This window comes from Sinocyclocheilus grahami, unplaced genomic scaffold, assembly GCF_001515645.1.
Source record: "Sinocyclocheilus grahami isolate Dianchi unplaced genomic scaffold, SAMN03320097.WGS_v1.1 scaffold153.1, whole genome shotgun sequence".
NCBI classification, from domain to species: domain Eukaryota; kingdom Metazoa; phylum Chordata; class Actinopteri; order Cypriniformes; family Cyprinidae; genus Sinocyclocheilus; species Sinocyclocheilus grahami.
In genome coordinates this window covers 3,106,361-3,123,078 of record NW_015505332.1, presented here as the reverse complement: position 1 = coordinate 3,123,078, position 16,718 = coordinate 3,106,361, and the positions used below count along the sequence as shown (strand labels likewise).

At 37.1% G+C, this 16,718-nt stretch overlaps 1 protein-coding gene across 1 annotated transcript in view; it reads right to left on the bottom strand.

Annotated features, from left to right (window-relative positions):
- ext1a (exostosin glycosyltransferase 1a) overlaps positions 1-3,291 on the bottom strand; it is a 53,399-nt gene extending 50,108 nt beyond the window's left edge. Inside the window, exon 1 of the mRNA XM_016282016.1 lies at positions 1,716-3,291. Within this exon, the coding sequence (XP_016137502.1) occupies positions 1,716-2,629 (914 nt within the window). The 5' untranslated portion in view covers positions 2,630-3,291. The remainder of the gene's footprint in view (positions 1-1,715) is intronic.
- Between the last annotated feature and the right edge of the window lie 13,427 nt (positions 3,292-16,718).

The following is a 16,718-nucleotide window of genomic DNA, read 5'->3' as shown; positions in this document are numbered from 1 at the left end:
TATTTATACACATACATACATATATATATATATATATATTTATACACATACATATATATATATATTTATACACATACACATACATACATATATATATATAATTATTTTTAATTTTCTACTTCAGAATTTCATGTTTATTTCAATGTGCTACTTATATTTTTTTGTAAAATTTCTAAGTGAAAATGGTTTATACCTAAACTCTTTTTCAGTGTACATCAGCCGTCCTGCCATCTAGATATTAGCATCAAACCATTTAAAAAACCATACCAGTTAACCACCATCCACACCAAATTCAAAAGGTGAATAATATTTCAGCGACGTCTCATTGTTAAGTGCATGAATGCTGAAGCACACAGCTGTGTTTCTGTGGGGTTATGTTGTTAACTGTGTGAGTGGCATGTGAGTATCTCTTCAAGTCACCCAGAACAGCCTGTCAGTAGGCGGGTTGACACTGAGGTCATGCTGCCAGAGACGAGAGGTCAGCCGGGACACAGGCATTCCTGGGTGATGGAGTGGGGTCTGGGAAACGGCTGTTTAAACAGAGGGAAAGCTGCTTTCCCCCAACTGGCACCAGGGGCATTGTTTCCACTAATCCTTCAGAGCCCCCCGTCCCCGTCCCACCGAGCGCTGCAGCCACCGGGAAAAAAAACACAGCAGGAAACTGGGGCCCGAGGCACCCACGACAGAGACGGAGATCACTGTTTGTTCAACAGCGAAGTAAAGAGGATGCAAGAGTTTGACTTCTTAACACCTGCCACTCGGATCAAAGGGGCGTAATAACAATGGAGGGGGGAAAGTACATGGCATAATGTTTATTGCAATCCTAGTTCAGATGCAACCAGATAAAGCAGCATGACACAGACGTACTGACAAACACATTTGGGATATATCCTGATTGTGTGCGGTAGGTACTCTGGGAGCAGTATTCAGGGTTATGTCATACCATAGACCAGGGTTCCTCAAATCTTGCCCTGGAGGTCAATAGTGTCCGTGACATCACTCGTAGGGTTCAGAAGAGCATTTTTGAAGTCTAAAGTGGGCGGAGCCGACCACCTCCATCTTGGCAGCGTGTCACTCTCGGATAATCGAAAATGGTGAAATGTTGCATTTTTTCAGTTTCTTTAATATTTCACTATCTAATGGCATGGCAATGGCATTTACACATTTAAAAGTCTTTAAATACTTTGTCTTCATTATGAACAATACATCTATTGTTTCAATCATGACAAATCCAAAACGAATGTCTTTTGTGAAATGTTTTGGCTAAAAAAAACACAAATTTCTTTGACACATCTTCAAAACATCTTTAATCCATCTTTAATAGGAAAACGGCATAAAAAGAACATCTTTTGTAAAATGTTTCGTTTAAAAAAAAATTTTTTTAAATATAAAATTTTAATTTAATGATGAGAATTGATTTATTTAATAAGTATGGATGTCATAAAAACAATGTCTTTTTAAAAATGTTTTGGTTTTAAAAAATAAACATCAAATATAAAATCTCAATTAAATTAATTAAAAATCTTTATTTAACATTAATAACACTTGCTGTTGATATTTTGTTATTTACTCCAATGGCATTCATAAATTCTAAGTGTGCAAATACTTTTTAGGGCCATTGCACATGATCTACTGATCTGTTTAGCATAATATAACAATATTTAGGATTTATAATGTGTCAGCATTTTTGACAGAAGAAATTCATCTGTTCTTACCTGTCATATTCAGCATTGTCCTTGTCGCAGCGAGCATCTTTATGTTTCTGCCAGTCTTTGCCATGTTTGCATGTGGTGAGGAGAACCACGTCTTCAGCATTATGGACGTGATGAAGCGCATTCCTGGTATCAGATCCAATCCCAGTCAGATAGCGCTTGCCTTTAAAAACCAGCACATATTTCCTAAAGGGAGGGATGGTGTTGTATTTTAAATACCCCCTGTCTCCTCCAGTCCGGGGGTGATCTTTAGAGAACAAGGGGATGGAGATGTCAAAATCAGGTCTGAAGTTCTCGGTGCTGATGCTGGCTTTGGCCAACATGGCTTGTCCGATCTCAAACCCCAAATCCTCCGTGTAATCTGGCCATGTGCCCGAGTACAGGTTAAAGATCAGGTGGTTCCTCCCGTTATTCCACAGGTTCAGGTTCTGGATCTTAGTTTTGAGGTTGTGGACGTACTGAGGAGACAGCTGGTCTCGGTCCAGTGTGTCAAGGTTCAAAACAAAGAGACAAGCCTGTCCCGGGTCAGAAGTGTAGAATCTGGAGCTCTCGATGGAGGACAAGATGTTTCGGTAGCTTTCGGAGATCTTCTCACCTTTCTGTTGAGGGTAGACGTAGACTTTGAAGCCGTTGCTCCCGCACAAGGAGAAGTCAAAGCAGGAGTCCATTCTGCACTTGTAAGCTCCGGAGTTGTCATCTCTTTTGTGTCTCGGAGAAACGCGGACATTGTAGTCCTCCGTTTCGGTCTGATCCCACGGAATAAAAGCACGTAAGGGGTCTGAGAAGTGGGGCCAGTGTGGATGGGGGTCATCCCCTCGGTTTGGAGTCCTTCTGGAAGCTGGTCCCTGCAGGTAAAAGAGGAGAATGAGACACACACCTGCAGAGAACAGAATTAAATAGCGTTTTTTGGCCTGCATGTGTCCTTAGATCCAGATGGAGCTGGTTGCTGATGAATGCAAAGGTCTCAGCTCCTGCTGGACAGCATCTTCCGCAGACCTGCAGGGATGTGATGCTCTCAACTTCCACCTTGTGATTCCAATCCCAAATCCAGAGCATGTGGGCGACTTAACCTGGAACCCTTTTTATGGATCTACCTCTCTCCGGTGCCTGGTTCACATTAGACAGCATCTAAACTCCTGAGAGATGACACCTGAACCCTGCTGGCCATCGGGACTGTTCTGGATCAATGAAAACAATCAGAAAGTACTTCAGAGAAGACTTCTTCAAACCCAGCTTGGAGAAATCACAAACGGCAGAAGCGCTCAGCTAAATGTCCAAGAGCTGGAGCTCATGTGATGCGCGTGAGTCAGAAAGACCCTGTCACAAACTTCCCGAGCGGATAAATCCCCACAAATCCGTGTATTCTCCCATATTTTCCTCTGACAAATCCTCCAAAGGCTGGTTGTTTTGTAACCCCTCATAAAAACATTACAAACCGACACGTTATTCTATTACTTGCTACATTCACAGCGCGTTTGCGACGCCGAGGATACAACGTTACATTCCGGCGCTTTAATCTGAAGCGTCCAGTTGCGATTGTTACATTGTAGCATTCCAATCCCCGCACGACGTCAGCTGACGTCACGCGCCTCCGTCCTACACCGCGCGCCGTGATTGGGCCGCGTCATTTCCGGGCGGGCCGACGCTACTGTAACCCTTTCACGGCCAAAGTCGAGCGTGAAGGTATTTTAAAGCAACAACAACAAATGTATTTCTCAAAATATAGCGACAAACAGAACTATTTAGACACTTAAGCCACACTTTAAAATGTCGGAGGGCTTTTTTATTAGATAACCGAATATCAGTAAGTGGCACTGATTTTAAACATACTTTTCAATCAAATCGTATTACAAAAAGAGGTTTGAGAGTAAACGATTCAGATAGTCAAACGTTCGAGTGTAAAGTTCAAATGGCTACTTATTAAATTCAGACTTATGCGAAACATATTTATGTAAAAGGAAAACAAGATTGTTCTTTTTATCCTCAAAACATATAAAACAAAGAATTAGATTCTGAAATGTTAACATTGTGAGCAATTTCAGTTGCATAACTCACACCAAATGCCACTGAAAGTATAAAAAGTGGCACAAAATTCTAAAAGCATACGTCAGAGTTGACACTCCAAACCGATCTGTGTATGACATCTAAATACCATACAGACGGTTCCTTATGCTTTCAAAATGCTCTCGAGGTATTTTGATGTCATACACCGATCGGTCTGCACACGCAAACAAAGCCAAAACCTAGATATTTTAGGCAATACAAAAATCCTGGCCAGGACGCGTCCTGGGGAAATGGCACGTATGGTCACCCTATAATATTAATGTTGCCAAAAACATTTAGAAGTGGCACAATTTGATAACTGGCAACTGATGATGGAAAAAAAACGGGTCGGATATCCAAATCAAACCGATGTCAAAAACTTGACATGGCTTTGATTTGATGTAAATTGAACATCAAACATATTGGCCAACATATACTGTACATTAAACCAATTCCAGTGTGGGAACTTCCTGTTTTCACCCAATTACCACTGGAAGAAATTGCCATCCAAACTGAATTTAAAATGATGTTACAGCATCTTGATCATGCCTTGACTAATATTTGACTTCATATTGATATCAAGGTGCCCACTGGGTAGGAAAAGAGCCGTGTGAAGATTATAACAATTAACAACATACAAGTTTAGAAAAACATGTGGGTGAGTAAATAATTACAGAACATTAATTTGGGTGAACTATTCCTTTAAAAAAGGCCATAATTGCACATATTTTTCATTTATAATAGTTCTTTTAATAGAGTAACAGCACAATAAAGAACATTGATGTTCACATGTATATTATCAGAATGAAATATATCAGGCCATCAAATATTTCTTAGAATTATTTGTACAGCTGCAGGGGTCTGAGAGGAGAGAGAGAGCTGAGACGGGGAGGTGCAAAGGAGGCATTTGAAACCGCATTCCTCGGAAGTTGTGGAGCCGTATCCGTATTTGGGTGCTCCTATGGGCCAGTGATCAAAGTGAAGGTCTTGCCTCCTCTCCTTTCTGTCCAACATTCCTTCCATCCTCTCGTTCTTTCCTTTGGAGCTAATATTGGAAGTCACATTTATATTCGCACGTGGTCCTTTGAACATGTTTGATTGGCACACATGGAACTCTTTTCTTTATTTTCTGTGCTGGTTTTAAATGGAGATTCTCTAGAATTAATTTAAATGAAGTGACATGTGGCCAAGTATGGTGACCCATATTAGTGCTCTGCATTTACCCATCCAAAGTGCACACACACAGCAGTGAACACACACAAACCGTGAACACACACCCGGAGCAGTGGGCAGCCATTTATGCTGCGGCGCCCGGGGAGCAGTTGGGGGTTCGGTGCCTTGCTCAAGGGCACCTCAGTCGTGGTATTGAAGGTGGGAGAGAGCACTGTACATTCACTCCTCCCACCTACAATCCCTGCCGGTACGAGACTCGAACCCACAACCTTTGGGTTATGAGTCCGACTCTCTAATCATTAGGCCACGACTTCCCCAAAAAAAGGGCAGGCCCCAGCTTGGAGAATGCAGGCATATGCATATTAAATATGGCATATTAAATATGGTTAATTGTGATTGTTTAATGCAATCACAATGACACCAGACTTGCTTTGATTGTCAAATTAGGACTTTATCACTTATTCATTGTGCAGCTTCATAATAGACGTTTGAAATGTTTAATTAAACTTTTATCGACATTTTAAATGATACCTGAGTTTGATCCATTGATCTTACAGGGAGATTTATTAGAGGGGGTTTTTTCAATAAAGATGTGACTAGATTTTGATTAGATAAAATCATGTTCTACAAAAATGGAACAAATCAACGGCTGACTTTGAGACAATTTGGAAATAAATTAATAGTTTTACTCATCAAGGATGCATTAAATTGATCAAAGGTGACAGTAAAAACATTAATAATAACAAAAGATGTAATATGAAAAAGAAATCATGCACAGACTGACCATTTGGTAGAGGGAGAAGATTCTGTTTTTGTTTGTCTATATATAGAGAAAGTAAATGTATTTCAATAATTAAATGAAGCCCTTTGTTGAGGAGAATGCAGGCTCAAAATGAATCTGTGGATGTCTGGAAGTTACCCTCAGAACAACATGACCAATGCAGAGTCATTTAAATTCCCCAACAGCCTCAGCAGAACCTTAAAAGCTATTATATCCAGTGAGGCCATCATCATTAAGCATCATTAGCATGCTTTTGCCACCGTAAGCTGTTGACATGATGTGTAGATTTTAGACTATAGTCTCAGCCTCACACCCACGGCCCTCCACAATCCGTTTACTGACCGTCTGATGCACATTGCACACAAAAGACCCCAAATCCCACCCTCAGGCCCATGCTTTTTTACTTTTGGATGAACAGAATTTTATGACAAAGTCTACATACATTTCTACTCATCTGCCATTTTTAATTGTGTTCTTCATTTATTAAAAAAAAAATTTTTTTATGGAGGTTTATTATTGGGGAATGTACTAAAATAAAGGTTCCAAAAGTTTTTTTTGTTGTTGCACCAATGCCGAACCAGTTTTGGTTCCCCAAAGAACCTTTCAGTGAAGAGTTCTTAAAATAACAATTTTTTTCTTAGTGTGAAGAACATTTGAATAATCTAAAGAACCTCTTTCCACTGTAAAGAACCTTTTGATGACTGAAAAGGTTCCATGGATGGTAAAGGTTCTTTGTGGAACCATTTATGCCAATAAAGAACCTTTATTTTTAAGAGTATAATGTGAATGCATGTGGTTTGCATAATTGTGAGTTAAACGGTTTAATTGAGAAACTGATGCATGATTATGAAACCACCTTCAGTTGTTTAATCAAAGAATGAAATCAGTTTAAACAAATGCAATACTGCAGTTTGACAAGTTTATACACTCATTAAATATTAACTTTATTGTTTGATTTGTATTGGCGAGCAGCTGAAATATTTCAGCTGTACCAGTTTATGAATTATATATACAGGATATCTCTTTATGACTGATAGCTATTGATAATCGGTGCCTTGCTCAAGGTCACCTCAGTCGTGGTATTGAAGGTGGGAGAGAGCACTGTACATTCACTCCTCCCACCTACAATCCCTGCCGGTACGAGACTCGAACCCACAACCTTTGGGTTATGAGTCCGACTCTCTAATCATTAGGCCACGACTTCCCCAAAAAAAGGGCAGGCCCCAGCTTGGAGAATGCAGGCATATGCATATTAAATATGGCATATTAAATATGGTTAATTGTGATTGTTTAATGCAATCACAATGACACCAGACTTGCTTTGATTGTCAAATTAGGACTTTATCACTTATTCATTGTGCAGCTTCATAATAGACGTTTGAAATGTTTAATTAAACTTTTATCGACATTTTAAATGATACCTGAGTTTGATCCATTGATCTTACAGGGAGATTTATTAGAGGGGGTTTTTTCAATAAAGATGTGACTAGATTTTGATTAGATAAAATCATGTTCTACAAAAATGGAACAAATCAACGGCTGACTTTGAGACAATTTGGAAATAAATTAATAGTTTTACTCATCAAGGATGCATTAAATTGATCAAAGGTGACAGTAAAAACATTAATAATAACAAAAGATGTAATATGAAAAAGAAATCATGCACAGACTGACCATTTGGTAGAGGGAGAAGATTCTGTTTTTGTTTGTCTATATATAGAGAAAGTAAATGTATTTCAATAATTAAATGAAGCCCTTTGTTGAGGAGAATGCAGGCTCAAAATGAATCTGTGGATGTCTGGAAGTTACCCTCAGAACAACATGACCAATGCAGAGTCATTTAAATTCCCCAACAGCCTCAGCAGAACCTTAAAAGCTATTATATGCAGTGAGGCCATCATCATTAAGCATCATTAGCATGCTTTTGCCACCGTAAGCTGTTGACATGATGTGTCGATTTTAGACTATAGTCTCAGCCTCACACCCACGGCCCTCCACAATCCGTTTACTGACCGTCTGATGCACATTGCACACAAAAGACCCCAAATCCCACCCTCAGGCCCATGCTTTTTTACTTTTGGATGAACAGAATTTTATGACAAAGTCTACATACATTTCTACTCATCTGCCATTTTTAATTGTGTTCTTCAATTTGAAAATTTATTATTTGTTATTATTAGTTTATTATTGGGGAATGTACTACACGCTCAGAAATAAAGGTTCCAAAAGTTTTTTTTGTTGTTGCACCAATGCCATTGAACCATTTTTGGTTCCTCAAAGAACCTTTCAGTGAACAGTTATTAAAAGAACCATAATTTTCTTAGTGTGAAGAACATTTTAATAATCTAAAGAAGCATTTTTCCACTGTAAAGAACCTTTTGTAGAATGAAAAGTTTCCATTGATGTTAAGGGTTTTTCATCAATGCCACTAAAGAAGTATTTCGTCACTAAAAAAAAAAATATTTAAACTTTAAAGGGGTCATATGATGTTGCTAAAAAGAACATTATTTTGTGTATTTGGTGTAATAATGAAATGTGTTTATGCGGTTTAAGGTAAAAAAAAAAACTTTATTTTATATTTTCCACATACTGTACATTATTGTTTCTCCTCTATGCCCCGCCTTTCTGAAACGCATCGATTTTTACAAAGCTCATCGTTCTGAAAAACGAGGTGTACGCTGATTGGCCAGCTATCCAGTGCATTGTGATTGGCCGAATACCTCAAGCATGTGACGGAAATGTTATGCCCCTCACCATATTGTGATGCCATGTCCTGGCGGGAGCGAAGAGACAAAAACATTAAAACCCATTATAAATTAGGCATTTGTTGCATCCAGTGGGGACATAATTACGGATTATAATGATTTATACTGTCTTTTTACAAATTGCGTTGCATCGCGCCATGTAAACATGAAACCATGTCTGCATTTGTGATCGGAGAAATGACAAACAACAAGCCCTACTCTACACTGCTCAAAACTCACGTTTGAATCATCAGTGGCAAATCCTTTAAATATGAAAAACGTACTTTCAGTCTGTGAGTCAGAACAGCCGGCATTGTAGTCTACTCTCCCAGGATCAGGAAACAGTCCTCCATAAAATGTGCTGCACACATCTGAATATTTGGGTTGAACTGTTCTGGAACAGTGTTGTAAATACAACATAACCACTGATTTCTAGTTGTGTTTTCTTTTGGAAGGCTAAACAAAGTAGTTTCACTTTCACAACGAAACACATGGCGGGCTAGAGTGAGCGGTTTAAAAAAAAATTTAATCTAATAAATAAAAAAATACCCCCCCAAAAAATAAAATAGAACATTAAACATTAATAAGTCTATATTTTCTAATATTGTAAAATTTATTTTGAGCTAATTCATTGAATGTTTTTTTTTTCAAAATGAAAATAGCCTATTGACTTAAGCCAAAAACTAACCATTTCAAGTCATGAAACATGGTGCAATCACTTTTAAATGAGAAAACTGATACAATGGTGTTAAATCTAAATTAATGTTTAAATAAAGTGAACAGCATCTAAAAAGCATTTTTAAAAGGGATGTTAAAACAAAACAAACTGTGATCTGTCACTTTACATGTTGGTCTCCTCCTGTCTAATGAGGCAGTGCATGGCTAGAAAAGTTGTAAAGTAGTGATAAGTCAATAAGACTATATAAGATAATCAATAAGAATATTGAAGAATCCAAATAATATATGCTATCTTATACACAAACACACAAAAAAAATCTTGCACTAGAATGCTTTCTCGTGGTTTTCCCTCCAGGAATATTTAGCAGTTCATTGAGTTAATTTCTTAAATGAGAATTATGGTTGGTTTATGTCAATTTTACCGTAATTTCTGCTCTTCTCAATTACCACGCAGCAGATATATTGTATGAGGAAACCGCAGGAGTAATGTAACATATGGCTCATCAGTTGACAGATTGTTTGAAGTCTGACAATATTGCTGGAGGAACAGAGCTGACAAGTACTTCATCAAATATTCTTTGACTAACAGTGAAAGAGTCTGTTATTAATAATACAGCAAATGAGCCAGAACAAAAATAAGTGTCAAACGCAGAGTGAATGCCAATGGGATGGTTGCTATGATTCAATATGAGTAAATATTACTTCATACTTCACCTGATTGTTGATACAAGGAACAGAACAGGCTACTGGACTGCAAACATAAAAGTTAAGAAGTAATCACCTTTTTCAAAATGCAGCTTACTTTTATTTCCTAATAAATCAGTGTTATAGTATTTATTTATATACTATTATAGTATTTTTTTAATATTTTGAATTTGCTTTCATTTTTTAAGTGTTCATTTTAATATTCATTTTTTCATTTAATTTTAGTTTAACATTTATTTAACATTTTAAAAATATTTATTTATTTATTTCACATTTATTAATTTTAGTTTAACATTTATGCATTTGCCAGAAGAAGCTTTTTATCTGACTTACAGTATATTGCATTCAAGGTAAACATTTGATCAGTTCATGCTTAGTAATTTTGTCAATGTGCTTTTGTCATTTTTATTGTTTTGTTTGTTTTATATTTCTATTGAGCTTTCATTTATTTATGAGTTTTACTACTTAAACCTGTATTATTTTCTGTCAATTATTTGCCAAGGCAATTTTAATGTAATTTTTTTAAGTTAATGTTTTCATTTCTATTTTATTTTTTCAGCTTTATTTAAATTACCAAAAATAATTGATATCATTTAGTTTTAGTTAACAATAAAAACACTTGTAACAAGTTGTGTTTTGTTTTTTTGTCTCCTGTCACTGCAAGTGTCACTGGATTTTGCCAGGCATAGTTAGCTTGTTTGACATCCACATGTTGCTAAAGTAGTCATGTGCTACTCTAATAAGCATACAAATGCACAGCACATGTACATGTTGAGTAAAATATTTAATTTGAACTTGATTGAACTTCATTGAACATCCACTGAGCTCACTACAACGCATTCTGGGATTGCATACTGTATGATGCTGTTTACATAGGCAGCTCAAAGCTCACTATATGTTTGGCAACAGAAGCCCTTTTTAAAAAAGGAAATACATCAACACTAAAGAGCATGGGTTTGTCAAAGCGTTTCACAGAGTTTGCTGATATTTATGGAGTGATGAATTGTTTGCATTGACACTCCAACTGCTTGACAAAGAGGCAAATCTGATGTAAAAATTTGCCAAAACACTTCACTTGAGTTGACATTCATATTCAGTGGTTGTTTAACCAGGGATGTTTACACTAGTGCATGTCATTCGTTTCGAATGTTCAACCTATTGCGAAAGTGCATTACATGGTACCGTGAGCACATCAAAACACTGAAACCAGATACAATTAACAAGCAACCACCTGCAATGATATGTACTGCGCTGTGTGAACAATCTGTCCTAGATATGAATGACTACATAAGCATATGGAAAGATGAAAAGACAACGTGCCTTTGTGTTATAATCCTCAGAGATCTGGGATGGTCTGCTCTAGATCTTTCCATAGATAAAATCTATTGCAGATTCTTTTGCGCAGTCATCCATCAATACGGAGGTTTAATTGATGTAGAAATAATCTGACTGTCAAAGGCGTGTTAATGCCATCTTCCCTAGTTGCTTACTTATGACAGTGCAGGTAGAATAGCATCATATCAACAGCGCTGAATTCCTAAAAGCTTAATCTAATCTCTATGTGCTGTTTGCAATCGGAGGTTGCAGAATGAACAGGCTGATACATGTAGCAACTCCAATGACAAGATGATTAAGGATCTGATAGGATCTGAGTCTACTGTCAACTTTCTGAGCAAGGAAGGAACTATTTTTGAGTTTACTGAATCAAAGATTGACACGTTGCTTTCACACTAGAAGCGAGGAGCATCAAGCACAATATGAGAAGATTCAAACTTTTTATCAAGACAAGTGATAGCACGCCTATTCTCAACAAGACATGATTTGAAGTTGCTGTAAGTACTTTTTGGACTGTACTAAAGCATAAAAATACCATAATATGTTTGCAGACATTTAGGTGACAGGCTCACACATGCTTGTTTCCGGAAAAACAATGCTAGGAAACATGTGTTCCATGTCAGTATGTCTGTTTTTGTTTTGGTCTGTGTGACTCCGCCCGCTGCCAATTTACCCTATAGGAATTCAACACCACGGGTTGCCAGTTAGCAGAAAACACAGTGTTTTGCAGCCATGATAGGCCCTACCTAAAAAGCCTTAAAACATGCATTAAAACACAGATACATCAACTCAACCACTTAAGCTTGTCGCCTTCCACTGTCATTTTGACCCGTCGCTTGGAGTTTGATTGACAGGCATTTTGACCAATCATAACGCCGAATATGCCATTTTCTGTCTGACAAACAAACCAGACAGTTGAGTAGATTAACGTTGGTGGACTTGAACTCGAAAAATTGTGTGAATTGACGTCTTTCCACGGTTGCAACAAGATACCTTCTGATGTTCACTCATGTTTATTTCATGCTATAATTAGTAAAGAAGAAGAGATGATCGGTTCACGTGCCGCTTGAACTGCGGGTCTACAGTGATCTGTCATGACACAAAGAGCCACAAAACGGTATTTATTGTTTGAATTTCTTTACAAAATGACAAAATTTGAAAGCTGAGACCTAAACTAACCTGCTCTGATTTGTCTGTCGGCATGTTGTCAGTTTTCTTTTTGCTCCCCAATGTATTTTTCACTGCTTGAGAACATGATGTGAGTGCCGTGGCTTGTTGGACATAGCAACAGTAACGAAGGGGGGCGGGTCTTTGCGAAGGGTCAGTTGCGCTCATTCCAGTTGCATGTTCTCAATCTGGCAACTCGTGTGAGCATCAATTCTGAGGAGGAGGCAGCGGGAGAAACAACGCTCTCCCAATATTTTCAATTTGGACCCATTTCAACCACTAGCTGTCAATATTACATACTACACCAGTGAGGCATCATTCATGATGACCATAGCATAAACAGGATGAGCAACACGGAAAAATGTTGGGTTAGTTAGGGGTTTGTTCAAATAACTAATGAGCATGTGCTGCAGGGATTATGTATTTTTGAAGGCCAAAACTTGGAAAGGTGTTAGCATTTTAGCACTTCTGGTTCCATCATCTTGAAATCAATGTTTAAATGCCTGCAATAAGGTCTATTGTTAAAATAAGCCCAAGATGTTTTCCCATTTTATTCTACAACATAAAATAGATCAGTAATAACCCCATCAGATTTTTTTAAGCTTTAACTTTTCTTGGAAAAGGCGGTTGTCAACAAGTGGCTAAATGTGACTACAGTTGTCAGGGACGTTAAACGTCATCATAGTGTTTATAATCACACTCTTCAAACTTTCAGGGAAGATGTTTTTTTTAATAAAAACTGAAAGAGTGTAGTTATGGAGAGGTTGAAGTCATGCGACTGTGTAGTTCCTTTATAGCTTGTGTTTAGCTTTTACTTAGTGATTGTATTTAGGATTCAAAATGTATAAAAGATGTGTTCATTTGTGAATATTATCATGATGAACAAAGATTTATCAACTTTTTATTGGTCAGAGAGTTTATTTTCTGCAATAATCCAAAAGCTAATGGATAAATGCTATAGGGTTAATGCAGCGTGATGCTAACTTCCGGGTTGGTCTAAAGATACGTCATGCTGTATAGTAGCCTATTAGGAATGCTTGGCTTACAAAAACACTCATAATGACAGACTTTTTGTGCAATGCCAATAAAAAGGTGTTTTGAAATGCTACATACCTAAAAATAGAAAAGAAATGAACTATTTTCAGCCTTGCCATCAGTCCTGCCAGCCCTGCGGTCTCACTGCAGGCCATGGAGACCATTTATATGCAAATACATCTGACAGTTTCAATGTGTTCACATAAAAGGCAGACATTTGATCAAGACAAATTTCAGATCAGAGTGTTTAGGTCTCCAGTTGCGTCTTTTCATCTGACACTCACCTATAAACACTCAGAACCTCCTCTCTCAATTTTTGTCACATTTCTTATGCGTCTCTCACTTTGAGCTTCATCTAGATTGTGCTGAGATTCACACGTTTATGTGCATCTGAGATCAATAAAAAATAAATCATTTACATAAGGTTGCATATACTTGATTAAACCTGATGTCTCTTTAATATTTCAGTGTAATATTAAAAGTATTTCAGTTTCTCCTTGGGCTCCTTCACATGTTTTCTCCTGAAAACAAACACACCAAAGTCTGAAATCAAATATGAACATCTCAACATGAACATTTTTGCATCTAATTCTCCAAAGACCAAATAATCTGAGCCACATTTCTCACAAAACTCTCTGAAATACTACACATTTACTGGAAAATACTACATTTCCCAGTCAGATATTTTCAAGCGCATTTCCTTTAGTCATTGAAATGTCTCACAATGTGCCTTTGTAGGAAAAAAAGTTCATGTTTCATCTTATTTTATATATACAGTATATATATATAACGTCTCAAATCAAGTTTTATTACAAAATACAAACAATGGCATTTTGACAAGTTCAAATGTGATGTAACGGATCGCTAATGCAAACAGCAAAACGGAGCCCGAGTGAAAGGATCGATCATGTTTTCCATTAGTTATAGCATGAAATAAACATAAACATAAGAGTATATGTTAAGAATATGAAATACAACTTAGTGAAATATATGATCTCTGATGTAATCGCACAATCAATGTTTCAACCGCAGAAAATGATAATAAATAAGCTTGTGAACTTGCCATTACACAGGAGACTCGTTCAGTGTCCATAGCTCGTTAGTTATAAAAGGTTAGATTGATAAAATTGTTTAATATATGCATTAGATCATAAATGCATTGTATTTAATTAACCTTATTCTGTGTATTTGTAAATACATCTTGTCATTAAAAAGAAACTTGAAAAATGTTTGCATTCTTTAGAGGCCATTTTTTCTCAAAAGCAACATTAAATTAAATAATTATCACCATTGAAATGATTAACTCCATAATGATTTGGAGTTGGCTAGAAATATATATAGAAAGCCAGAGACTTTCCCCCCAACTCATTGATGTGTTTCTGCCACAGTGACTCAGAATCATGGATCAGGTCACATAAATGTTCATGTATGGCCTTACTGCAAAGTCAGTTTGACAATATCTTTATTCATGAGTAAACAAACATATGAGATACACATTCATGCTGAATGCAGTGTTTCTGTGCTCCCTGGAAAATGTACAACAGAGATTTTACATTTAATAGCTAAAAAGGCAGACCACATGTCACGGTGATATCTTGCACCTTTTTAAATATGAGATTGTAAACCCTAGGTGACTCACACATTTTTCAATTGAACCTGAGCCTGTGTGGAATTTCAATTGGGTAAAATAGAATCAATTCACCAAGAGTTTTAATTTGCACATTTTGATTAGTCCAATTTCTCAGAGCGGTTCCCAATGAATACAAACCACGTCTAATATGCTAAGCAATGCCATCACCTTTTCTCATTACCATGCCAAACAGACATGAGAGGAGGGCAAGGGGATTGTACACGTCAACCTTTAGCACTTAAGGGTTTTGTTAACTCTGAGGCATACCAAAGGCCCTTTTAGGTGAGCCAGTTTGATTTGTTTCCATCTTGGTCAGCTGTTGTCAAGGCTCTGTCCTAAAAACACACTAAATTCTGAAGGAATAGTTCACTAAAAAATGAAAATTTGCTGAAAATGTACTCACCCTGAGCCCATCCAAGATGTAGATGAGATTGTTTCTTCATGAGAACAGATTTGGAGAAATGTAGCATTGCATCACTTGCTCACCAATGGATCCTCTGCAGTGAATGGGTGCCCTCAGAATGAGAGTCCAAACAGCTGATAAAAATATCACAATAATACACAAGTTATCCACACCACTCCAATCCTTTAATTAACATCTTGTGAAGTGAAATGCTGCATGTTTGTAAGAAACAAATCCATCTTGTCCATCAAATCCATCAACAAACAATGCCTCCTCCAGTGAAGAAATCCATCCCATGTTGTCCAGCAACATATTTGTTTAGAACTGTTTTGACTTGTAAATAGTGCTTCATCATTGCATATTTTCTCAGATTCAGACAAGATGACTTTATCACTGGAGACAGCAATATTATGGCTAGAGGACTCATATTTTAGCTGGAAGCAATAATATGAAGTTAAAAATGATGCATTTGTTTCTTTCAAACACCCAGCTTTTCTCTTACTTGTGGATTATTGTGTTTTTATCAACTGTTTGGACTCTTATTCTGACGGTACCCATTCACTACAGAAGATACATTGGTGAGCAATTGATGTAATGCTAAATTCAGATGAAGAAACAAACTCATCCATCTTGGATGGCCTGAGGGTGAGTCAATTTTCATAAATTTTTCATTTTTTGATGAAAACTATTCCTTTAATACTGAGAATACAGTGCATACGTGATGCACTAATGCATGAAATCAAGCTTGTGTAGCTAGAAGAATCTATGTTCACAGAGAGTATGTTTTTAGGGCATACACATTTACATGTTTATGATTATTATGCAATTTCACATTATGGTGTTTCAATAAAGCACTGCATTTCTAATGTGACAGGGCCTTCCACGGTGAAATCTAAAATTGTTTCCTCTGAAAATTCCTTTGTGCCTTAGCGAGATCTAAATTCATTTAGTCTCTGTATCAAAGGCGCATGCAGATCAATGGCAGAGTATAGCTTCGGGTCTGTGCGGCGAATGCCCCTTAATCACCTCTCCCAGTTTAAATCAACTTAGCACCATGAAAGAGACTCAGGCCTTTAATGACTAACCTTTGGTAACTGAGTCAACTCCTCCTTAATAGAAGCCAATCAAGGCCTGCAGCAAACTACACGCAAGGAGTGAAATCAATTATTCTTGACTGCACATCGATCAGTTTAAATATTTGAGGGTCATGTTTATATGTTGATCATGAAAATAGACTAATGAGATGTATTTTTCATTTTCTTTTGTTTATTTATGTATAAGGGAAAGCGGCAGGGTTACATATATATATATA